Consider the following 25,961-nt stretch of genomic DNA (forward strand, 5'->3'; position numbering starts at 1 on the left):
CATATATCAATAGCTTATAAATGTTCACATGTTGTTGGATATTTTGAACATACATTATAATTTAATATTATAACTCATTTGTCCCTATGGTGAATGACTCATGCTCTATTCTGTACAGTAAACAAAAAAAAAAAAAAGTAACTCTATTAAAGAAAATTAAGTGAAATTAGTTTTCTGGAATGCAAGTCTGTCAATTACAGACGGCATAGTTCCAACTGATGAGGGCTAACAGAATTTCATAATATAACAAAAGGGGCAGCTGTCCTTCAGTGATGAAAGCTATCAATTGAATGAATTGAATCATGAAAGGTTTCCAAAACAACCTGAACGTGGGGGACTATTTATGAATAAAGTAAATTAATGGCTTTCAATCCCTATAAGTCATTAAGCTGATCATTAGTGGTAGGCTTAAAGGGCAAAATTAGGAAAAAGAATAAGAAATAAAATTCAGACAAACCAACATGAATATCAAGTTTTAAATAGTTAATGAATTTATTCATTATCCTTAAAAAATAAATAAATGCATTTAAAAAAATGTAAACAGTATTAGCCAAAGAAATCAATACAAATCTGAAACTTCTCACAATACAAAACTGATCAATAACATGAACTCTTTATTGTAAAATGGTCTTTTTTAAGCACGGATGTGTTATTAAGGACAGCAATATACTATAAAACAATTCTCAAAACTGAATACATTTAGAAGAGCGAATTGAAAATTTTGAAAAAAATTAATTGCAAGAAAATGGCGTATTGTGCAGGCATGATATCTATATTCCTAAAGTTAAGTAAATGAGCTAAACTCCTAGCTTTCCTTAGCCATGAAGGAATTTGTGTGCATTTTTTCTTGTAGGTTATAATTATGTATATAGCAATGTATCAACTCTGTGGTACTACACTGACAGTGGTAGAGAATGAAAAGGACCTGGGGTAATTGTGCAGGCAGATATGAAGTTCTCTGAGCAGTGCAGACAGGCTGCAAAGAGTAGTTCATGGTGTCTTATCAATGATATACAGAAATTTTTCTAGCTCTAGCAGGGATAAGGAGGTGATTATTCCCTTGTATAAGGCAATGGTCAGGCCACACCTTGAGTACTCTATACAGGTCTGGAGGCCTCATTTCAAGAAGGATGTAGAGCTGCTGGAACGAGTACAGAGAAGGACAACAAGATTAGTGAATGGAACAAAGGGTTGCTCTTACGAAGAAAGGCTTAAGTTTTGCAAATTACAGTGTCTGGAGACTAGGCATCGGCGAGGTGATCTGATAGAGGTGTATAAAGCCTTGAATGGTTTGAGCATACTAATGCTGATGGGATTCTGCCTCTTGCTCAGAATAATCACCTGAGAGGGCATAAATTCAAATTGAGGAAAGACAGATATAGGATCATCATCATCATCATCATCAGCCATTTTCCATCCACTGCAGGATGAAGGCCTCTCCAGCATCTTTCCAGTTTCTTCTGTTTTAAGCACTGGCCATCCATTTACTACCCACAAACTCATGAATTTCATCTATCCATCTCCGCCAGGTTTTCTTCTAGCTCCTCTTGGGTACTATTCTGTTATTTTCTTAGGATAGATGTGCGGAAATTTGCCTTTAGCCAGTGGGTAGTTGGTTGGTCGAACAGACTTCCATCCCTTGTTGTGGAAGTTGATAGCCTAAATAAATTTAACGCTCAGCTGGACAGGTATTTCGAATGAACAGAGGGGTGAAGTGGAATTTTTTTTTTTTTTTGGCTGATGCTGCATAAGCTTGCTTTCTTGCATCATATGCCTCTACTAATGCTAATATTTCTAAGAAAAACTGTATTTTATTCCCTAAAAAAATACATACAATATATTTCATCATATGATTCTCTACCAGTTCTTCAGTGTCTTATTGCAAATTCATTAAAAAATATTCATTTATTGTTGAAGACTAGGCAACTAACCAGAACATGCTGAATTGTTAGTGGCATGTTGTAGGAGCTATGAACAAAGTCTGAATTAGTTTAAATTTAAATAGGCAGTCATATCACAAAAACATATGATTTGTATATATTTCTGGGTAGCACCAAACTCAAAAATAATTATATCCAAGTTGAATTACTAATGGACTATCCAATATCATATGATGAATTTAATATCAGATGCTTTGGAAACTCAGCATTATATGAATTTCACCAACAAGTGTGAAATTCATATAATGCACCTGAATTCATAAAAACCCGAGTATTTTTACCTCATCATGTGACACAAGGAGGAGGAGAGTGGATAATATTGAGGTATATTTAATTTGAAAGCGTAACTCAGAATCGTACGGCTGCATACGACAACTTAGGGAATTTGTTGACTATTACTTTTCCTTACATTACTACAAAGAAGATTAGGAAATGCCATTTCTGTAACTGAATATTTCATAATCCTCTTTTTTTTTTTTTTTTACAGATTGTTTGGTTTATCTGGATATTTTATGGTGCAGTGGCAAGTAAGACAGTAATGCATGCACCTGGCAGAGTGCATAATGTTGTGGGATCGTTCTCTATAAATATTCAAGGTGATAGAAAAGCTGATAACTGAATTTAGCAAGTGGTTATGTTAAAATATTTAAATATTAGTATTAACAGCTATCAAGCATGTGTTCATAACCTTAGGGTAGTGTCTATAAAAGTGCATGTTGTGCAGGCTAAAAATCCTGGAATAACTAATAGCAGAAACCTTACTCCCTCCATCTAAGATTGGTTAACTACAGCCTCAAAAAATGATGAGAAGTTTAGGAATTCTTTTAGTTATCAATAGAATCAAACCCAAATGAGCAATGTATTGTGCTGACTAGGTTTCCATGGAGGGCCAAATGATTTGTTAAATGACTGCATAACCTTTCTAAAGAGAATTAAGGATTCATTGCTTATAACAAAATTAAAACATTTGACACTATTTTCAGCTAAATCACTTGAGTATATATAGGATTCAGGTATATTTACAAAACCTGTAAAAAAAAATTCATTTATTGCTGAAGCCCGAGCAATTAACAAGAATATGCAAGTTGTTAGTGCTATACAAAGGGTAATAAGTCCGGATGTCGAGGAAAGACGGATGTCGGATAGATGTGCGGAAATTTGCCTTTAGCCAGCGGGCAGTTGGTTTGTGGAATAGACTCCCATCGCTTGTTGTTGAAGTTGATAGCCTAAATAAATTTAAGGCTCAGCTGGACAGGTATTTCGAACGAACGGAGGGGTGAAATGGGAGTAGTGGTGGTTTTTTTTTTTTTTTTTTTTTTTTTGGCTGATGCTGAATAAGCTTGCTTTCTTGCATCATATGCCTCTGCTAATGCTAAAAAGTCTAACACCACTACTTTTCTATGGTTTTTGCAGACACTATTGTGCCATACAGGCATACCTCGGTTAACGTTACCTCTGATAATGAAGCTTCGATATAACGAAGTCCGCAATTTCAAGCCCCATTTAACATAAAAAAAAAATATTCCAGTTTAATCACCTGAAATCTAAACAAACTGAAGAAATTACGGAAACCTTTGGGGCTTCTCGTGGTTGGTTCGAGAAATTTAAAAAAACGGGCCAGGATTCATAGTGTAAAATTAACAGGAGAAGCTGCAAATAAGTTTCCAGAAAAACTAAAGGAAATAATTGAACGTGAAAATTTTCCAAATTTGGTGTTCAATGTTGACGAAAGCGGTTTGTTCTGGAAACGGCTACCAACAAAAAGCTTCATTTCTATTGAAGAAAAATCAGCTGCTGGGTTCAAAGCAACCAAAGACCGTTTAACGTTACTCTTTGGATCAAATGCCTCTGGCGATTATAAATTAAAATTGTTATTAGTTTACCATTCAGAAAATCCGAGGGCGTTAAAAGGTAACATAAAAATGAATTTACCTGTAATATGGAAAGCAAACAGAAAAGCGTGGGTTACCAAGGAGTTATTTACTGATTGGTTTGTTAACCACTTTTGTCCTGAAGTAAAACGGTATTGTCAAAAAAAACAACTTTGAAGAAAAAGCTCTTTTGTTGTTAGACAATGCTCCGGGACATCCTACTGATCATAACACGTTGGACACATGCATTCCTGTCAAAGTTGTTTCTTCCAGCAAACACAACTTCCCTGATTCAACCATTGGATCAGGGAGTAATAGCATCATTTAAAGCTTATAATCTGCGTCGAACATTAAGCAGTTTAACTGAACTAGAGGATAAAGAGGAAATGACAGTTAAAACTTTTTGGAAAAACTAAACCATTAAAAACGCAATTTTAAGCATTGATAGTTCTTGGAAAGAAGTCACTAAGAAATGCTTAAATAGAGTTTGGCGCAAAATATGGCCAGAAGTTGTACTAGAAGAAGAAAATAACATCCAAGAAATTAGAAATGAAGTTATCCAGATGGCTCAATCAATAGGTTTCGAAAATGTCGATGAAGAGGATGTTAGAAATTTATTGAATGCAGAAGATGATGGTTTTTCAGTGGAAGATTTAGAAAACCTTGTTAGCAACGAAGAAAAAGATAATGAAGACGAAGTTAAAGAAGTTCCTGCTGAAAAAGTGTTAACAACCAAAGATTTAAAAAGGTGCTTAAATGACATTGAAAACGTTTTAAATTTTTTTAGTGAAAATGATCCTGATTTAGGAAGAAGTGTTATTGTTACGATCAGTGTTAAATGCAATAACTCCGTATAGGCAATTGTTAAATGAAAGAGAAAAAAAGCATAAGCAATCAATTTTAAAATGTGATTTCACTTTGTATGTAAGTTGACTGTTTATTTAATAAAACTTTTCTTTGTTCGAAAAAAAAGCTTTTCATTTTCTTTACGTAGGAACGTATCCCTATTCTGGCCATAGTATTTTTACCTCTGAAAACAAAGTTTCGCTTAACGAAGTAATTTCGTGGAACGCATCCTATTCGTTATTCGAGGTATGCCTGTATATTGATATCTGGTTTGAGTTCAGTTCTCTTCATGTGCTTTGTAAAGGGACATGCCATCAGAATGGATTATATTTTTATAATCCACACTCAGAACCAATAAACTTTAGCTGATAATGGATGAAGCTGATTTTCATTCCCTTTGATCTCCATGTGATCTGTGACTGTTGCAGAATGTCTTTTCATTCTAGCTTCAAACATAACTCCCTTTCATTACTTTTCTGTGTTGCACATTTCTATGATGTCATCTCAATAGCAACAATCATTATAAAACATGTTAATTCTGAAATCTCTTACTGATATTAAATCAAGATTAATTTTTTTTTTACAATGTAGCAATGCATGTCTTTTTTCTTCCTCTCCACTCAGGTTTCCTGTGCCTACTGTGCGTTTAAGAACTTATATTAGAATTTACAAATAACTAAATGCACAAGGTATAATATGTTAAGAGTAAGAGTTTAATATCTATATAATATCGGTGTAGATACACAATAGATAACTCTTAAGAAACTAAGATGGTAATGTGGGAGGCATTTTCTCTATCTCATTGTGAAGGAAGCTCTGTATCCCACTGTGAATGAAGAGCACAATATGAGATACAGAGCAAATCATGCCTCCCACACTACCATTATAGTTTCTAAAGAGTTATCTATGGTGTATCTACAGCAATATTATACAGGGTGTCTCAAAAATACATGGCATAATTTCAGGAATGAGTTTCTCATATGAAGACAAAAATATTTTATATTAACATAGTTCCAGAAATGCTTGGTTCCCGAGTTATTAACTGGAATATCTTATCTCCCGCAGGTGATTTCCTTCATCACAAGGTACTGACAGAATCTGGTGGTTTTACATTCCGACCATGTACTGAAATCAGGAGCAAGCCGATATGTACAGTTTGGCAGAGGGCAATGTTCTGGAGGCTCGTCGTTTATACCACGAAAGGTTCCCAGAACAAAGATGTCCAGACAGGAAAACGTTTAAAAGGTATCCATCACCCCTTTTGTGAACATGGGACCTTTACACCTCGTGCTGCCGACAGAGGACGACCAAGATCTACAACTCCTGAAGTAGAGGAGGAGATTTTGGATGTTGTGCATGCTTGTTTGTTATTTGGTTTTTAGGAGCATTAGCAACTAAGGCCATATTGCCCCGGGATATGCAGTGGTCATTCTCTGACCTTTCCACATTCTCCGTATTTGGTGGTAACGGGCTCGAACCCCGGTCTAATCAAGAAGCGTGTGCTACGCACTGCTGCTCCTTCCCACCTGGCTACGGAGCCAACTCATGCTTGTTGTGAGGCCATTTAAAGTCATTGGTGTATTCGACTCCGGTAGCTGATGTGGAAACTCTCCACAATTGAATTGTAGCAGGTTGAGACAATACGAAACAAGCCAGGAATTTGGCATCATCTTTACGAGTCCATGAGACATCGATGTGAGGCCTGTATTCAGGCAGAAGGTGGACATTTTGAACAATTACTATAAGGTGATGTGAACAGTTAAGTGTCACGGACAGACCTTCAAAACTCAGAAACCAAGCATTTCCAGAACTATGATGATATAAAATATTTTTATTGTCTACATATGGGGAACTCATTTTTGAAGTTATGCCGTGTATTTTTGAGACACCTTGTATAGATATTAGAATTTACACAGGGCTGAATTAACTGGTCTCAGATGGAGGCATATCATGATAATTTTATCCTGGTAAGAGTTCTTCATTAGACAAACAGAAAACCCAACCCCATAATACAGTAATATATTTTAAGTGACATCAAAAAGGGAAAGATTTTTCCAGTTCACAAATGAAGCTGGACGTGATTTTTTATATTCTTTCTTAGAAATTATTTTGGGCAGGAGAGGGATATTTTAACCTAGTACTTGAAATCATAAAATTCACTTGGGGATCATTCTGCTTCCAGTGAAGATATTTGGCACTAAGACTTGAACTTATATTCAAATTAGGTATAAATACCATTATCCATGGTTCTGCCCCAATTGTTATCTTTTTAGCATTACTCGAGCTAGTGAATCCACTATAAATTTAAAAAGGTGTCAAAGTGATCGGCGAAGCCGTGCATGGAAGTAAAATTTCCATTTAAACACAATGATTGTTTTTAAATGGAAAGTTTACTTCCATACAGTGCTTCACTTAGACAAAATATATTATTCACAGTTTGCATATGTTCACTAATAAAGGCTACCCACCAGGTGATGAGAAGACAGTAGCTTTGAAACAGGTGTCTTGTCAATGTCTACGGTTTCTGAATTTATAATGGATTCACTTGCCTATACAATTTAAAAAGATATTAACAAGTTAGGCAGACCCAAGGATAATGATATTTCTCTAAGATGAACCAAAGCCCGAGCTTCATCACAGAATACTTAAACTTGGCCTTCAGTGAGGGCAGAATGATCCCCACAATCGAAAATCGAATGCAATAAACTGTACAAATATTATTTGACTTACTTAGAAAATATATACATACATATATTACTACTCTAACAACTAGAAAGAACACTGTAAATTAATAAGTACAAATGCCCGCAAAAATTCAACTGCCTTATTTGTAAGAGAAAAGCAAAACAGCACTATCTCCAACACATGGATTGTAAGGGGGGGGGACATTGAACTTGAGAATATAGTGGGTCCAAATGATTCCATGTGACTAACTCTTGTTAGTCGCATGGAGTCAATTCAACCCCGACAATTTGTGCTTCATCGATTCCATCCACACAGCTATCAACTCCTAATACCTGTTGTTGAAAAATTTTTCTGATTCTCTGCAGAAAATTCAAGAAATGTCTGTTAATCATCACACAAAATTCATGATTAAAGTTAAACCTAATTATAAGCATATATCGTTTAACATATGTCATGAACAGTTTTTGTTAACAAGTTTGCTTTATTGCCACATGCTTTCCTCCAATTGGTAGTGCTCTCTGACTTCATGACATTGGTGCATTGTCTGGAATCAAACTGTTTGTGTGTGTATGCTTCACATTTCATGCAGCCAGCACTTCTGTTACTGATGTGCTCTTTTCTAATCAAAACACAAGTTGAAAAGTGTGGTTTTTCAATTTTGCATTCACTCACCCAACAGATCTATTTTAATTTTCAAAAATTAAAAATGTTTCTAATATAAAACAGATTTTTCACAGTTTTGTTCAGAAAAAGTTAATATAGGTAACATCAAAAAATATTAACAATTTTGAATTATTTTTTGCTGATACATCAAATTTTCACACATACACAGAAGAATTTCAAATTTTCCCATTACCAGGTTAAAGAAAATCAGCCAAGGATTGGAGATTATTTTTTGTCTTTTGCTTGAAAATAAGAGAAAATTTTTCTAAATTTATTAAATTTGCTACCAAGCTAAAAGTGTTGTTTATATACAGTATCATCATCATCAGCCATTTTCAATCCACTGCAGGATGAAAGCCTCTCCAGCAAATTTTCCAGTTCTGTTTTGTGAAATGGCCGTCCTTTTACTACCCACAAACTCATGAATTTCATCTGTCCATTTCTGTCATTGTAGTAGTAGTAGTAGTAGTAGTAGTAGTAGTGGCACATGATGCAAGAAAGCAAGTGTAGGAGCTTATGCAGCATCAGCCAAAAAAAAAAAAAAAAAAAAAAAATCATCACGCCATTCCCTCCAAATGCCTGTCCAGTTCCTCCTTAAATTTATTTAACCTATCAACTTCCACAACGACAGATGGAAGTTTGTTCCAGCAATTAACCACCCGCTGGCTAAAGGCAAATTTCCGCACATCTATTCTACATCTGTCCTTTCTTAATTTGAACTTATGTCCCCGTAGGTTCGTAATCTGAACAAGTGGAAGGATCCCATCAGAATTCAGCGTGCTCAACCCATTCAAGGCCTTATAGACCTCAATCAGATCACCGCGCAGGTGCCTAGTCTCCAGCCACTGCAATTTGCAGAACTTAAGCCTCTCTTGGTAAGAGAATCCCTTCATTCCCCTCACCAATCGTGTTGCTCTTCTCTGTACACGCTCAAGCAAATCTACATCCTTCCTAAAATGAGGCCTCCAGACCTGTACGCAGTACTCAAGGCGTGGCCTGACCATTGCCTTATACAGAGGGACAATCACCTCCTTTTCCCTGCTAGCAAAATTCCTATATATCATTGACAAAACCCCATGACCTGCCCTAGCAGCCTGTCTGCATTGCTCAGAAAACTTCATATCTGACTGCACAATTACTCCCAGGTCTTTTTCATTTTCTACCACCTTAAGTGTAGTACCACACAGTTGGTACGTTTCTCTTGGGTTACTTCTACCCATATGCAGTACTTTGCATTTGTCAAGGTTGAACTTCAGTTGCCACTTCTTAGCCCATCTGCCCAAATTATCTAGATCCTGTTGCAGTAGCACACTGCCATTACTGTCATTAACAACCCTGCCAACCTTTGTGTCATCTGCAAACTTCGACATTAAGCCTGATATACCTTCATCAATATCATTGATAAATACACAAAACAACAGTGGACCCAACACCGAACCCTGTGGGACTCCACTAATAACATTAGTCCATGAAGAGCAGCACCCATTGATTACCACCCTCTGTCTTCTCCCACTTAACCATCCTTTTATCCATTGTAGCAACTTACCCTTAATACCATTCTGCTCCAATTTGTACAGTAGTCTTCCATGCGCAACAGTGTCAAAAGCTTTCCTGAAATCCAAGTATATGATATCAAAATTATTTTTCGCATCCAGTTCCTTTGTGACCACATCATAATAACCAATCAAATTTGTCAGACAAGACTTTCCCTTAACAAACCCATGCTGTGTTTGAATTATTGCTGCAGTCTTGTCTAGATGATCCTGCAATGCATCTTTAACCAGTGACTCCATTATTTTACCCGGAACAGAAGTTAAACTAACTGGTCTGTTTAAACTAACTTGTCTTTCAGGTTTTCTTCTAGCTCCTCTTGGGTACCATTCTGTTATTTTCTTAGTCCATCTGTCATCATGTCTTTGAGCTGTGTTGTACCCAAAACCATTTTAGTTCTTTAGTTTTGATAAGAATGTCCTTTACTTGAGTTTGCTGACTAATCCATGTGTTTCTCTTCTTATCTAACAATCTGATTCCCAATATAATTTGTTCCATTCTTCACTGTGTAGTTCTCAGCTTCTCTTCCATTCTTTTGGCGAGTGCCCAAGTTTCACTTCCATAAGTCATGGTGGGGAGTATACATTGGTTTATTACTTTATGTTTCAGACATATTGGGATATTGCTCCTCAGTAATAATAAAGTAAAGTGCAGCCATTATCAACCCACTGCAGGATGGAAGCCTCCTCAACAATTCATGCTCAGGGAAATGGACCATAATCTGCCATGCTGATCCAGTGCGGGTTGGCAGATCGACTGTATTCAGCAGTCAGGGGCTTGAACCCCAGTCTACTCAAAGAGCGTGTACTACTGCACTCCCCCTCCTGCCCACTCGGCTACGGAGGCCGTTGCTCCTCAGTACGTGACTATATTTCCTGGATGCTATCCGTCCAAAATTTATTCTTCTCTTGACTTGCAGCCATTTATCATTATCGCAGCTAATGATTTGTCCCAGATAAGTATATGACTCCACCTTTTCAATTACTGCTCCTTCAATCATTATTTCCCTTTCTGTGGCATACTTGTTCATCATTACTTTTGTTTTAGCCATATTCATCTTTAGTCCAAAATCCTTACTAACTCTGCATAACTGATTAAGATTTTCCTCTAATTCTTTGGGATCGTGGCTTATGACCACAATGTCATCTGCAAATCTTAAATGGTTTGGGTACTCTCCATTCATATTGATTCCTTTCTGCGACCAGTCTAATCTTCTGAAAGCTTCCTCAAGGGCAGCAGTAAACAACTTTGGAGATATTGTGTCTCCTTGTCGAACTCCTTTCTCAATTTTAAATTTGTTACTCTCTTTGTCTACTCGAATAAAGGAGGTAGCGTTCTCATACATTTTCTTTAAAATCATAATGTGTGATATCTATGCCTTGTCTTTCCAGTGCCCGAAACGTTGCCTTATGATGTATGGAGTCAAATGACTTTTCATAATCCACAAATGCCAGGCATAATGGTGTTTTATATTCATTTGCTTTCTCCATTAGATATGATATTATGCGAAGGTGATCCATGGTTGAGAATCCTGTCCTAAAGCCAGCTTGCTCTTTTGGTTGATTTTCATCAAGTATTCTTTCTAATCTGTTAGTAATGACCTTTGTGAACAACTTGCAGATGTGGGATAACAAGCTAATTGGTCTATAATTTCTGATTTATCTCCTTTCTTATGCAGCAAAACTATGATTGAATTATTCCACTCCTCAGGTGTCACACCTTTTCTAATGCATTTTGCGAAGAGTAGCCAGTTTGTGTCATGTCTCTTCCTCCCAATTTTAACAACCCTACAGTAGTAAAAAAGGCCTATGTGCTCTGGATTCATTACGAAAATTTATTTTGTTTCACAGAGCAAACTGGAATTATAATTAATAAGCTTTCGGCTGGGAGGCAGCCTTCTTCGTTTGGCAGATGTAGAACACTCAGCTATCGCCAAGCATGTCTGGACAACCCACCACGACATCGACCCACACCGCGATGTCGTGGTTGTGGACAGGTCCCACCATTACCTAAAGCACACCTGGTTGGAATCGTTAAATATAAAATGCTCGGATGCCTCTCTGAACAGGAACAGTGGTTGCCAAGTTAACCCCATCACAGAGGCAGTAATTCTATCCATAGACAAACGCTGGCCACGTCACCACCATATGTCACAGCCACAAACATCAACAAACAATTAACCACGTGCCTCACGCACCATCCTGGCAGTGCACATCTCTATTCCAACTGCCATTCATGTATTCAATCTGAAGAAGGCTGCCTCCCAGCCGAAAGCTTATTAATTATAATTCCAGTTTGCTCTGTGAAACAAAATAAATTTTCGTAACCCTACAGTAACTTCATCTTCCCCCGGGGCTTTCTGATTCTTCATTTTCTTCAACACATGTTCTACCTCATCAGGAAAGATATCGGGTATGTTGTATGTGTTACTAATTTGCGATCCATCTTCCCCACTGCTGGCATCATTCCCTCGCTCCTTGTATAATTCTCTATAGTAGACTTCTGCTATTTGAATTATGCCTTCTCTGCTATGTAAGCTTCATTTTCCCCATACAATATCCGGGCAACAGCTTTATGAAAACGTAAAAACAAAGCCTCTGCAACAGATGATCAACGAGTCTGGAGTCATGCTTCTTGCAAAGTTAATCACTTCTGCATGCGATTCACCAAACTTAGCCAATATAATAGCTGCCCACACAACAGGGAAAATTCAAGAAACCAGCAATTCAAATCCAACCTCTCCAGGCTAAAATAAATGGACACAATGTTCCTGAATACATCCCTTCACCTCATAAATCATCACAACATTGATTGCAACAGATTAATTAACTCTGAGTCCTACAGGAGTCAGATCTCTGATAAAATGAAAAATAATCCAACCTAGTAATTGCAACTGAAAGCCAAATGTCCTGTTCTGCAAATTCCTTTTTAATTCATAACTATAATTCCTAGTCATTGTTAATGTCTATATGAAATCTGCTATGTACATATATTCAATTATTTTATGGCATTTCCTTTGTATTATTATCTGCCCCTAGCCATGTGCTGTGATGGGCTTGCTGTATTTGCAATAAATGAATATTTATTTATAAGTACACCATTGCTATTCTTCAGTTTCAGTATCATTTGTCTTTCTGCTCATGGCTGCTGATTTAAGTCCTTTGTTTTCCCTTAATGCTTGTTCTACTTTTCTTGTTTTAAATCTTATGTCTTCTCTGAGTCTCTTTCTAATGGCTTTGCATAACTTGGTATACTCAATTTTCTCCTTGTCAGTGTTTACCTTGCTCTTCATTTGTCATCTTTGGTTCATCATGACAAGTGTTTGTTGACTAATTTTTTTCTTCTTTGGATTTCTTTTTACCTATAGGTTTCTTGGGCTTTATCACTTTCAGAAAGTTGTAATATTCCTCGTCGATACCTTAGTCCCGAGCAGTCTGCAGAAGCTCAAACTTGTTCTTAAGTTCCAGTACATACTGCTTTTTCTCCTCTTCTGTTATCTCAAAGACATTCATATTATTTACTCGAGTCAGTTTTTTCCTTTCTTTTCTTACATCTATATCGTGTGCATCTTACCATTCTGTGATTACTTCCAACGTTTACCTAGTTCAGGACGGTAACATCATTCACAATATATCTTCTGTTAGTGAGGATGTCGATTTCATTAGTTGTTAATCCATTTGGCTCTTCCGTGTCCACTTTCTGTTCACCCTTTTCTTGAAAAAGTGTTCATTACACTGACACTTCTCGAGATTCTGCAAATTCCACAAGTCTTTCACCAATTCCAAAATTTCCTATAGTTCCCCTTTCTGCGCTGTTTTGTTGCTTTCCAACCTTAGCATTGAAGTCCCCCATAATGATAGTGTAGTGGGTTTTCTGCTCATCTAGAAGACTCAATTTCAGTGTACATTTCTTCAACTTCTTCATCATCATGGCTCGATGTTGGTGCATAAATCAGCTTTATACCTCTTAGAAATCCTGAATAGTAGTCTTGACACCCTTGGTGATGTACTTTTGAATTCCAAAATGTTGTTTTTTACATCTTTATGGACCAGAAAGCCAACTCCACCTTCACTCTTTTCACTGTTTCCATTGGCATACAGCAGATTTCCACTTGATAAACTTATAAGTGATTCATTTCTTCTTCTTGTTTCAGCCAAACAGATGATATTCCATTTCATATTTTCTAATTCCTCTTCCAGCTCTAATATCCTGTCTTCACCGATGAGCGATCTTATATTGTAACAGGCCAAGTTCAGTTTCTGTGCATGGCAGCTTGGTCATACCCAGAGATTCTTAGCACCCTCTGCTTCCACTCTGACCCTGTCACTGCCATAAGAGGTGAAGTGAAAGCCGCTGGGGACTGAGGGCCATTTGTTTCGTCGTGCTTGGTCTTTTCCTCTTCACGGTGACCAAGCATCTTGAAGAGAACCACTCTACGTGTTTATTGCCACCTAAGTGACATAACAGGGCTTACCATCAAGAAGGTGTGCATGAGTGGATTTTAGGGGAGGCAGACCAACTGGACTTCTCCTAAATCTTCTGAAATAGAAAGATATTCGATCCATCAGTGTTTTAAAGTGTCTGATAACACACACACACACACACACACAGAATGCCTGTTCCCCTCTAATATACAGTATATTCACTATTTATTATTTTTTTTTAATGAAAACCCCAAACACGAAAGGTATCAAAACCTATAGTAATTAGTACCGTGCATGGATTGAAGGAGAAGTATGGGGGGAGGGGGATGCCGGAAACTTTGCTCTAGAGACTAAACATCGGTTTCACCACTTCAAGCCTCCAATAAGCAAAGTGGTGGTATTTCACCGGTTGATGAAAGTCATCTACCACCTACATGTTTTATTAAACATATGTGTTATACAAATATGCATTTGTACTTTATGCTTAAATGAGATAAGTACAATAATCAGTTTTGTCCATAACAGGTTAAAGAATACTTTCAGGTATACTACAGAGCAGCATAATTTACAAAATAATTATAACGAAGCATTTTAACAGACAATTATTATATACTGCTAATTAAACAGGCAACTGAAAAAATTAATAGCAGCACAACTAGTCATTAATCAACTAGCAGATACACAAAACACCATAACAGCAGGCATGATGGCATATGGCACCTTTACTTAAACAGTCGGTTTTTTGGGAAAAAAAAAGTAAGAAATATTTTAAAATGGGAAACTAAAAATTTATTCTTAATTCTGACACTATATCGTACAAGATCAAAAAAAAATCATTAAAAGCAGTCTTGTTATAAAAAAAAAAAAAAATCCCAACTACTCTACAGTCAAATCTTGTGGTTGCACACAGAAAAAAGAATCAAAATTGTGGAAACTCATAACAACTGTTTTTGATATACATGGTACTATAGAGAATTAGTTTTTTCAATTAAAAAAAATAAGTTAAAAAATTAATATCACTGAAAGAACACAAAGTCACAGTGATATAATTCTAATAGATATTTAAATTTATAAATTTTGATGCATTTGTGTATCAAATACAACCAAGCATATCAGCTAGAAGGTTAACAGAGTAGACAAAAAAAAATTTATCCTATTAATTGACACATTAGCATTAATTAGCATTTTGTGACTCATCTACTAAGAAAATAAATAAAATAAAGACAATGTCATATTTTAAAGATATATTTATGTATCATTTGTTGGTCAGTTGTCTTACAACGAAATACCTACATGGCATGTTCAGTTCAGAGAATTGGACAATCATGGCTAATTTTTGAAATGTGAAAGATAAGGATGAATTATAATGTTGAAGTTCTTAAATATGACCTTTCCAATATTTACAGCAATACTCTCATGGAATACAGTGATCTGGATCATCCTTTATAATATTAGGATTTCTTCAGCATTCTCAAAGTCTCTAATACCTGAATATGAATGCAAAAGTACATTTTCAGTTTAAAATTAAAGAAGCAACTTTCTTTCATTGAACTAGTTTGGTGTCATAAACAAAATCAGTAACTGAGTGTTTTTGACGCCAATCATTGCTCTACAAATTCATATATTACCAAGAAAAGTGTCATCAATCCTGGTGTTCAAGATTACTGACTGCATAAAACACTAGTTAAAATTATTTCTACATGAATCGAAAAATTAATGAAATAATACAAGAATACTAATAATAACAGAGAATACTAACAAGCTACCAAAACTGTTTATATGCTAATCTTTCGCCTATTTGCTCTTGGCTTTCCACACATCAACTTAGTTTGGAAACAGATTCAACATTAATATAGCAATTTTTGGGGATTGCTTTCTGTTTATGTTCTAACAATGGTCTACATGTGAAGTAAAAGCCTAAAGGACCACTGCTTCCCACCCTTAGAGAATACAAAGTAGAAAAGAATCCATAAATTCTAATAAAAATAATGTTAATTTTAATTGTCATCATTTCAACTATTCTAATCATGTGACTTGAGCATTCTAATTCTCTTTATGAATGTTTTTCAAAATAACTGTTTTAAAATAAACAGTTATGTAGGAACTGTATATTTACTAAATATGCCACCTAATAAACTGTATAACAAATCAGTAAGCTCAAAGTATAAAAAAGATACTATTTTATTTAGAGAATATTAGAAAAATATCAAATGCAGAATTAATTATGAATTAAATAATATGCCTTTAATAGATGGGATATTCATTATATATATTCAACGTAGAACAGCTGGATTCAGAAGATCTCTTAAGTTAAATACAAATTATGGAGGCAGAAAACAACTTTTAGGAAATTACCAAATGACTGCAAAATACATGACCTATGAAGATTTCCCAAAAAACTTTTTTAATAGTAATCTCAAACAAAAAACATTATACACCTTTAGCACCGTGATGTGTTCAGAAAGCATCAGAAAATTAAAACCGGCACAGAATATCTGGAAGTTGCATCTTTAAGATGAATTGCATATAAAGTGAGGTTGTTCCTGTGAAGAGAGAATTAATAAAGAAAACTAAAAACTAATTCAGAAATTTCAAAGTGAAGCATGAGTGTTACAGCTCCAAATTGGATATTTTATTTGAAGTTCTAACAGATTTCAAATAATGCAATGGCATTACAAAAAAGAAAAAAAAAAATGCATAGAAATATGTTGAAAATACTGCGGAAATTGTCTGTGTAGAGGGACTGGAATGGTGTGTTTATGAGCAAAGTCATTGATAACCCCAGGGGCTCACATCTGGTGAGTATGGGCTTGGCAAACCCAGGGTCCTGAGCTGTATATCATCATTCTTCTCTTTCTTGGTGATTCCTCTCTCTCTCTCTCTCTTGGGGTCTTGGGGTAACTCGGAATTTTTTTTTTTTTTTTTTTTTTGGCTGGTGCAGCATAAGCTTCAGGCTTCCTTGTACCATATGGCTAATAATAATAATAATAATAATAATTAACTTAAATGATCTATTAAAGATCAATAATAATGAAATAAACACCTTTAGTAAAAATAAACACACTTTATACCATGTGATTATGTATTAAGAACACCTTGATACACTTTATAACTAAAGGCTACATTTCAACACAACACTGTCATCATCAGGCCTGCATAACCATACCAACATAAACTTAGTCCAAAAAGTTTTAAACTGAACAAACTTATTAAAAATAAGTGATCCAGCAGAATATTAAATGTAGTGGCTAGCAAAACCTAATGGCCATTAATTCAGGAAAAACATCATATTTAATAAACAATCATCCTAAGCTCATGAATGCAGATGAATTTTTGCAGGTTTTATCACAGATCAATCACAAACTCAAGAAAATTTTCATAATAGGACAGCAGCATTAGACAAAATTCAACAAATTCCATCTAATGCACAGTGCAACAACCTTATCACCAAACAATGTCACCAAATAATAGCCTCCCATGTCCCACTTTCATTAACAATAACTTGGCCAATCCAAGTCAATCCTCCTTAAGTTCTGTTCTGTGATTAGCTTTAATAAGCTCTCTCTCCACAGAAACAAAAGTATTAAAAAAGGGTCTTAACTTCAGGCCCTCAACCACTCCAAGCTTTTTAGCTTACCTTTATAAATAAATAAATTTTCTGTTTATACTCCGTGCCGGAGTATAAACAGAAAATTTACTGACTTGGTTGCTGTGCCAGCAACCAAGTCAGTAGAGTTTACAATAAATCGTCAATACAAATATTTATCATATTTAGTAGTCACGGGCTTGAACCCTGGTCCACTCAAGGAACGCGTGCTATGCACCCTCGCTCCTGACCACTGGGCTACATCAGGCCTAATATGACAGCCTAAGACCATACCTAACCACACAACATGTAAATGTACAAAACCAATGGATACTATCGATTCTCTAAAAGATACCAATTACAAAAACAAGTCAACAACAGCATTAGCATTAGTAGAGGCATTTGATGCAAGAAAGCAAGCTTATGCAGCATCAGCCAAAAAAAAAAAAAAGAAAACCCACTTCCACTTCACCCCTCTGTTCGTTCAAAATACCTGTCCAGCTGAGCCTTAAACTTATTTAGGCTATCAACCTCCACCACAGGGGATGGAAGTCTGTTCCACCAACCAACCACCCGCTGGCTAAAGGCAAATTTCCTCACGTCTATCCTACATCTGTCTTTCCTCAATTTGAATTTATGCCCTCTCAGGTGATTTTTCTGAGCTAGAGGAAGAATCCCATCAGCATTGAGCATGCTTAAACCATTCAAGGCTTTATACACCTCTATCAGATCACCTCGCTGGTGCCTAGTCTCTAGACACCGTAATTTGCAAAACTTAAGCCTTTCTTCGTAAGAGCACCCCTTTTTTCCATTCACTAATCTTGTTGCCCTTCTCTGTACTCGTTCCAGCAGCTCTACATCCTTCTTGAAATGAGGCCTCCAGACCTGTATACAGTACTCTAGGTGTGGCCTGACCATTGCCTTATACAATGGAATAATCACCTCCTTATCCCTGCTGGAAAAATTCCTGTATATCATTGACAATACTCCATGAGCTACTCTTGCAGCCCGTCTGCACTGCTCAGAGAACTTCATATCTGCCTGCACAACCACCCCCAAGTCCCTTTCATTCTCTACCACTGTCAGTGTAGTACCACAGAGTTGATACGTTGCTCTGGGGTTGCTGTTTCCCATGTGTAGTACTTTACATTTGTCAATGTTAAACTTCATTTGCCACCTCTCAGCCCATCTGCTCAACCTTTCCAGATCCTGTTGCAGCAGCATAGTGTCAGTAGTGTCCTTGACAACCCTGCCAACCTTTGTATCATCTGCAAACTTGGACATTAAGCTTGATATACCATCATCAATATCATTTATAAATACAGAAAACAATAATGGACCCAACACTGAGCCCTGAGGGACTCCACTAATAACATTAGTCCACGATGAGCAGTGTCCATTGATTACCACTCTGTCTTCTCCCCCTCAACCACCCCTTTATCCATAGCAGCAATTTGCCTCCAATGTCACACTGCTCCAATTTGTGTAGCAGTCTTCCATGTGCAACAGTATCAAAAGCCTTTCTAAGATCCAAGTATATAATATCAAAGTTATTCCCTGCATCCAGTTCTTTTGTGACTGCATCATAGTATCCAATCAAGTTGGTCAGGCAAGACTTCCCCTTAACAAAACCATGCTGTGTCTGAGCTATAACTGAAGTCTTGTCTAAATGATCCTGCAGTGCTTCTTTAACCAGTGCCTCCATTAATTTTCCTGGAACAGAAGTTAAGCTCACAGGTCTATAATTACTTGTGTCAGCCTTTGATCCTCCTTTGTGAATTGGGGTCACATTTGCACATTTCCAGTCTATGGGTACCTCCCCTGAGTCCAAGGAAGCTCTCATAATTATGGCTAAGGGTTTGCTTACTTCCTTTGCTGCCTCCTTTAATATAACTGGATAGATCCCATCCACCCCGGGTGCCTTTCTTGTGTTTATCTTCAACAGTTTCTCCTCCACTTTACTCCCAGTTATTTCAAGATTCTGTAGCTTACTGCTAGAGTTGAATACACCTCTGGCATTCCCCTTGCTGAATAACTCCTCATGTGTGAATGTCGATGCAAAATATTCATTTAGTTTGTTAGCTACCTCAGCAGGATCATCAACAGTTGACCCATCAATATCAAGTGGACCAATCTGATTCATCCCCTTCCTTCTAGAGTTAACATAAGTAAAGAACTCTTTGCTGTTTTTCTTTGCATCCCTTGCCAAGGATTTCTCGTAATCTGCCTTTGCCTGCCTAACCTCCTTTGTAACTTGGTTGCATATCAACTTGTATCTATCATAGGCTTCTGTGTCATGTGTTAATTTGTAAGTATCCCATGCATTTTTCTTCTCTGCCATATGCCTCATTAGTTCATCTGACATCCATTTTGGCCTAAACCTTGAACAATATTTCTTAGTTGGTATGTAAAGCCTAGTAGCTTCCAAGATAAGTTCTTTGAATGCTTCCCATTTTGAATTTGCTGTTGGTAACATCATCAGTTGGTCCCACTGTATAGAATTTAAATACTGTCTCAGTCCATCGTAGTCGCCTTTACGGAAGCAATAACCCTTCCCTTTACCCCTAATGGTAGTTACCTCTTTGAGTAAATCCCACTTCAGCACACTGTGATCACTGCCACCTAGTGGTTCGTTTATCTGCAGATTCTTAATGCATGAAGAATCACTGCTGATAATCAAATCAAGAGTATTACTCCCTCTGGTTGCCTCCCGAACATGCTGATGTAGAAAACAATCATCCAATAAATCCACAAAAGCCCTGCTAGTGTGCGAGTAACCAGCCCCCAAATTCCAGTCAATATCTGGGAAATTAAAATCTCCCATTATAAGACTCTCTGATTTACTGGCCCAATCTATTTCCCTGTACAGTTCCTTATTATACTCATCAGAGTCATTAGGCCTATAGCACACTCCTACTCTCAATTTTGATCTCCCAATGCTTATGTCACACCAAACTGACTCAACACTGCACTGTCCGGCGATGTCGACTGGCTTCACTTCCTTGGTTTTTGTGTTTCTTAACTAATAACATAACCCCTCCCCCCTTCCTATCCTGTCTATCCTTTCTGTAGACGTTGTACTCCCCAAATTGCAGTTCTGCATCCCTTATATCTATGTGACACCACGTCTCTGATATCCCAACAATATCTGCCTTTGATGTTTTGAGCAATACAACAGGTCCAGCAACATCTCTAAACCAGAATTCAAAACCACCTTCAACTAAAAACAAAATCAAAACAAAACCAAAGCTGACAAAGGAAATTCAAGTCATCATTAACCAGGGGAAATAAACATAAGACATGAAGTGAATATGCCCTAAAATACAGCCACTAAGAGTATGTGTAAGGTTATAGTCATTGTTCCCACATCTGCAGCAGTGCCCCAAAACCTCTCAGGCTTCTAGATTCCATTTAAAAGAGGGCAGTTAGGTTAATTCATGACACCTCTAACAGTCTCTCCACTCTGTCTCAGAGACATTCTATTGCTGCTGCATGCTTTTTCTGTAAATACTTCCATGGGTTCTTCTGAATTAGCTTCTATAAATCCCACTCTCTCTTCCAAAGCAGTCCAGACACATGCCACAACCAATCAACATCCTTTTACTGTCCGACTTCAAACTCAGAGCCAATTTTTCTTCTTCCTCATTTATTCCTTCAACTTCTGTTTCTGAAATAACCTTCCTTCATACATATTTCCGGAAAATTATGTCTACAGAAGTTCAAGTCTAATGTCAACAAGTTTCTCCTTTCATCTTCTCAACCTTCGGCCCATTCACTAAGTATTATAGGCTCTAATACCTCTTGTGTTTGGGATTTTCATAAAAAAAGTGTACTGAGGTATTCTCAACAAAATACATAATGTTATAAGGGTGTTTATTTCGTTATTATTGATATTTAAGATGGTAAAGCACAACACCATTCTCCAAATTATTACTAAATGCCCTGTTTTGCATCATATCAAGAAATTTCAAGGAGGGTGGGGAGGGAACACCTCATATGTAGGAATAAAATAAAGTTCTGAGATCTGAGCAATGTTAATAATTGTTCAGAATTAAAAATGTTGGACACAGGTGCAAGGGTACAGAAGCACACACACTTTAAGATGGCGATTCAAGCCCCCTTTACTGTTATGATTAATGATCGTATTCATTGCCAAAATAATTGAAGTAAACTACTCTGACCTAGTGGTTGTGCCAGAATATAAACGAGAACATATTTATATAAAGAAAGTCAGAAATTTTTAAGAACAAGTTCTAATGCATACATAAAGTATTCATGGCTTTTTAGCTATTTTTTTCATAAATTAATAGGCATAAATTAATATTTTAAAATAAAATACTACTGCCTGTATTTGTTTAATTATTTTTATACTTGCTTCTACTCATGTGAAATGAACAAACAAGCAGGGTGTGGTGGGGAGAAGTACCACCAAAAAAGCAGGTTTTATAACTTAGAAGTTACTCAAATATAGTGAACTAAAAAGACAATGTTTTATCTTTTTATGATTCCTAACTTAGAGACCAACATTTTATATTATGTAACATGATCTCTAGTAACTTGGAAACCCTTAATGTACTGTAACCTCTAAACTTTGCGCCTTGTTAATTCTATCATGTTTCATAAACCCAAAACTTTCAAGAATATTTTGTCACTTTCCTATAATCCTTTATTCACTTACTTTGTATCCTTGCATTCACAAATGAAATCTGCGATTTAAGTTAGAGAAAGAGTTTTTGTTTTTCTAGATGATTAAATTATTTTCTTTTATCTACTCAGTCAAAATGAAAAATACTTCCGAGTAGATTATGGTATATCCAACACTAGGGTAAGTGGATAGGTATGTTCAAAATATCCAGTTATTTCAAAATTTCCTTCTTAATTAGGGAAAAGGGTGCAATACTATGACTATGGTATCCATAGTATATAATTAAGTTCTATGTTCAAAGAGAAAATTTTAAAATGGGCACTGGATAAGGATTTAAACTTTACCTACCAAAAATATTCTTCTATATCTTATGCAGAAAATCATTGAAAATTAATACTTTTACAGAAGAATTTAAAAGCTTTATCCTTCATTAAAGATTAATTATCATGGCTTAATCTTTTATAAAGCTATGAATTTTTTTTTAAAAAATGCAATACACTTCATAATGTGTCAATGCAGTGCAAACTGCTAACCACTGTTCTCCATTACATTTCAATTAATATATGATTTATGAGAGAATATATTGAGAAAAAAAAGGAGTATTTGGATGATTATTAGATATTTTACTAGTGAACAACATCAGCTTTTGCTTTTTGTTACAAAGAAAGGCCAATGCACTTAAGCAAGAAATAATCCACCTCTGTTCTGAGGTTTCATCAGATTTATTAGTTAACAAAATTCCATATAAATGATGCAGACACATACTATAGAATTTCTGGCATTAAATATTTACAGTTAGCAAACAAAAAATAAAATAAAAACATTACAAATATGTGTTGTGCTATTATGGCACTGCACAAGAGCAGCTTTTACATTTCTCACTATTTCATATAAACGTTTCATGAATTCTGAAGTATTATCATAATTCTCAACAAGATTTATATTTATAGAAAATGAAAAATTTAGCCAATCATTAATTGGGCCATTCACAACCTGATACTAGCATAATGAGTAAAAACTCACAAATAGTTTAAAAGAATTTAGCTATTCAGACTATAACAGATAAAGTAGAGAATTACATTCAACTTTGACCACCAATTCATCTCTTGAAAAGAAAAGACAACAAGAAATAAAAATATGTCCTTTATTTCTTGCTAAGTGTATCACAAAATTCTTTACTATTTCGAGTTTCAAACTATTATTCTTCATAATCTTAGAAAAAAGTAATCAACTGTTTCCAGCCAATTTTTTTGTTCAAGTGTTGCCCATGTCAGACTACATACAAGGCAAATTTGAGAATTCATAAGGTTTTTTTTTACTCTAAGAACTCTGTATCTTTCTTCTACTAATTTGATATCCAATTTACATCTATTTTAAACTACTGAATTCTGTATTCATTTCACTTTTTTTTTTTTTTTTTTTAGCTACAATTCAGCTTCATAATTGATCTTAACAGTTTGTGACCAATTAAAAATCAATTGACTAGTACTTAAACTAACTGGCTTTCTGATCTGAAAAATTGTACTATATAATTTGGTACATATTCTTTAAAAAGAAAGAATATATTATTTACTAGAATGATAAAATTTAATTATGAGAGACAACTTACCAAAGTTGAGCATTTCTATGACAAAAAAAAATTATCAAAATAATTCAAAGTATTTGTGACTTAAAGAAAACCTGTCCTATGTCATCACTCTTTTTCTTACTAAATGATGCTGAGAAATTCTCAAATCCTTCTACCCCCTCCGAAAATTTTTCGATTAAATAGGCCAAAATCTAGGCCTATTTAATCCAAGCTCTTCCTCGTTCACAATAATAAATTCAGTCGAAAGAATATTAAATTCACACACAAATGAAGCTACTAAAACTGTAAGCATAGAGGTTCAACACCTACCAATAATACTGACTCCCTTTATTTCATTCATAGTGAAGTCACATCTAAAAAGATTTTTAAAAAAAACGTATTTTAGCTGAGTCAGCATACATGTTAAAATTTGTAATAAGCTTTCAACTTTCGTTAGTCATGAAAACAGCAGTAAAAAACAGTCAGTAAGCAATCACGACTTAAAAAATATATTTCCATTCGCCATCAAACTGTTTCAATCCACATGCACACATACAGTAGTTATTTTTCACAAATCAAAAGGTGTCACTCACAACGCAACTACCTTGAAAGGGGGTTTAAATACGCCAAGGTAGTTTTTAAAGAAAAACAAAATTTGGATTTTTATATTTCAAAAAAAAAAACAAAAAGATCTTGGGGCTATCTTAAAATGGGTTTGTCTGCACATTTCGCTGATGCCACTATTCATCACACTATTTCCTGCTCATATAATAGTGACTCAAAATTCTCATGACAGCTGTTACCATCTGGGTCAACGTGTGTCGGCCTGAAGAGGGAAAGAATTTCACATAATTCTTGAAAAAAAAAAAAAAAAGTTGTACAGAATGAAAAAATCATCTAAGCTCAAAGACTAAAACACAGCTGGAAAAATATGCACTGAATTTAATAATTACTTTTACTATTATTACAAGTGTATGGTTGCTGTGACCTATAACAAAGCACTGCAAACTATTCAATATACGGACGCATATAACATTAAAATTTTAACTTGCTCCAAGAACTCACCTTGACCTTGATCATGGTACTGTTCCTCTGTAGCCATTGGCAAGTCACAAGTCTAAACCAATTAGAAATGCAATTTGTAACCAAGAAAAGCTAAATGATCTATTTCAAGGTATATGTCAAACATTAATATTTAATTTTATCTTCATTAACGCTATTTAAATGCATGTTTGGGTATAATTCACAATTACAATTACTGAGTAATACAAAGTTTTTTTCTTGTTGTTTTTACCTGCTCAAGTTCATTTAACTTCTGCATCGAAATTAGAAGTAAAACCTGCAACCAACTGCATAAACGGCATAGTAAACATAGTACACTAGAAAAAGCAAGAAAACAGAATACGCCTTAAGAATATAACTACACCTAACATATCCATTTGGAATCGGCAGCCGCTACAAGCAACTATAATTTTGGTGAACGGTTCTAATAAAGTTGAAGTCACGGCCCTTCACAAACACGTATGTATCGGTAAACCGCAGTCGCAGAACTCGGCACAGGAACACATCAAAACCGTGTAAACCTCGTGTCAGATGGTACCCACGTCACACAAATTGATTACCTAAATCTCCAAAATTCCTGAAAGCGGAGGACTATAAAACTCATACACTACCTCCGCCATGGTGAGACCTTTTGGTTGCCCCGATATCAAATTCAGAATCCAGTGGTCTTTTCCTACAATCTACGATATCTGGCTCGGAGCATCCATTCACACCTACATCGGTCGCCATGATCAGTGCAGAAGACACGATGTGATGACGTCACATGAAAACGTCACAGTTAAAGTGCTCCTCACTGAATGAAATCATAAATACGATACTGCTTATAAAAAATGAAAAATAGCAATCAAATAATTAACCTTAAAAGTTTATTAAAAATAAAAGATGTATATTACATCCGAAATGCAATCCAGAACAGTAGCAGAAATGGGGAAATAAAATGAACATACTAGGAAATGACGTAACTTAAATCGCGGTTTTCCACCACGTGATCGGAAGCTACTATGCCTTTACACGTGGTTCACGGTACCTGCTAGCAGACGGCATGCAATTCATCACGCGGATGAAGACCCAATGCTAATTTAATCACAAGAATCATATAATTGTGGCTGTTACTGTTTTCA

General features: G+C 35.8%; 1 protein-coding gene across 5 annotated transcripts in view; it reads right to left on the reverse strand.

Annotated features, from left to right (window-relative positions):
* The window catches only part of LOC150082288 (RNA-binding protein Pasilla-like), a 165,017-nt gene extending 139,448 nt beyond the window's left edge, over positions 1 to 25,569 (reverse strand). For 2 of the 5 annotated variants that reach the window (XM_090379223.1, XM_090379219.1), the window contains exon 1: positions 25,452 to 25,569. In XM_090379223.1, coding sequence (XP_090235349.1) covers positions 25,452 to 25,569 — 118 coding nt within the window. Of the gene's footprint in view, positions 1 to 15,273; positions 15,468 to 23,820; positions 23,852 to 24,843; positions 24,896 to 25,072; positions 25,287 to 25,451 lie in introns of those variants that run through there. The other 3 variants (XM_090379221.1, XM_090379220.1, XM_090379222.1) reach the window with 3 other exon arrangements.
* Between the last annotated feature and the right edge of the window lie 392 nt (positions 25,570 to 25,961).

This window comes from Mastigoproctus giganteus, chromosome 8, assembly GCF_048544385.1.
Source record: "Mastigoproctus giganteus isolate SK-2022 chromosome 8, ASM4854438v1, whole genome shotgun sequence".
NCBI classification, from domain to species: domain Eukaryota; kingdom Metazoa; phylum Arthropoda; class Arachnida; order Uropygi; family Thelyphonidae; genus Mastigoproctus; species Mastigoproctus giganteus.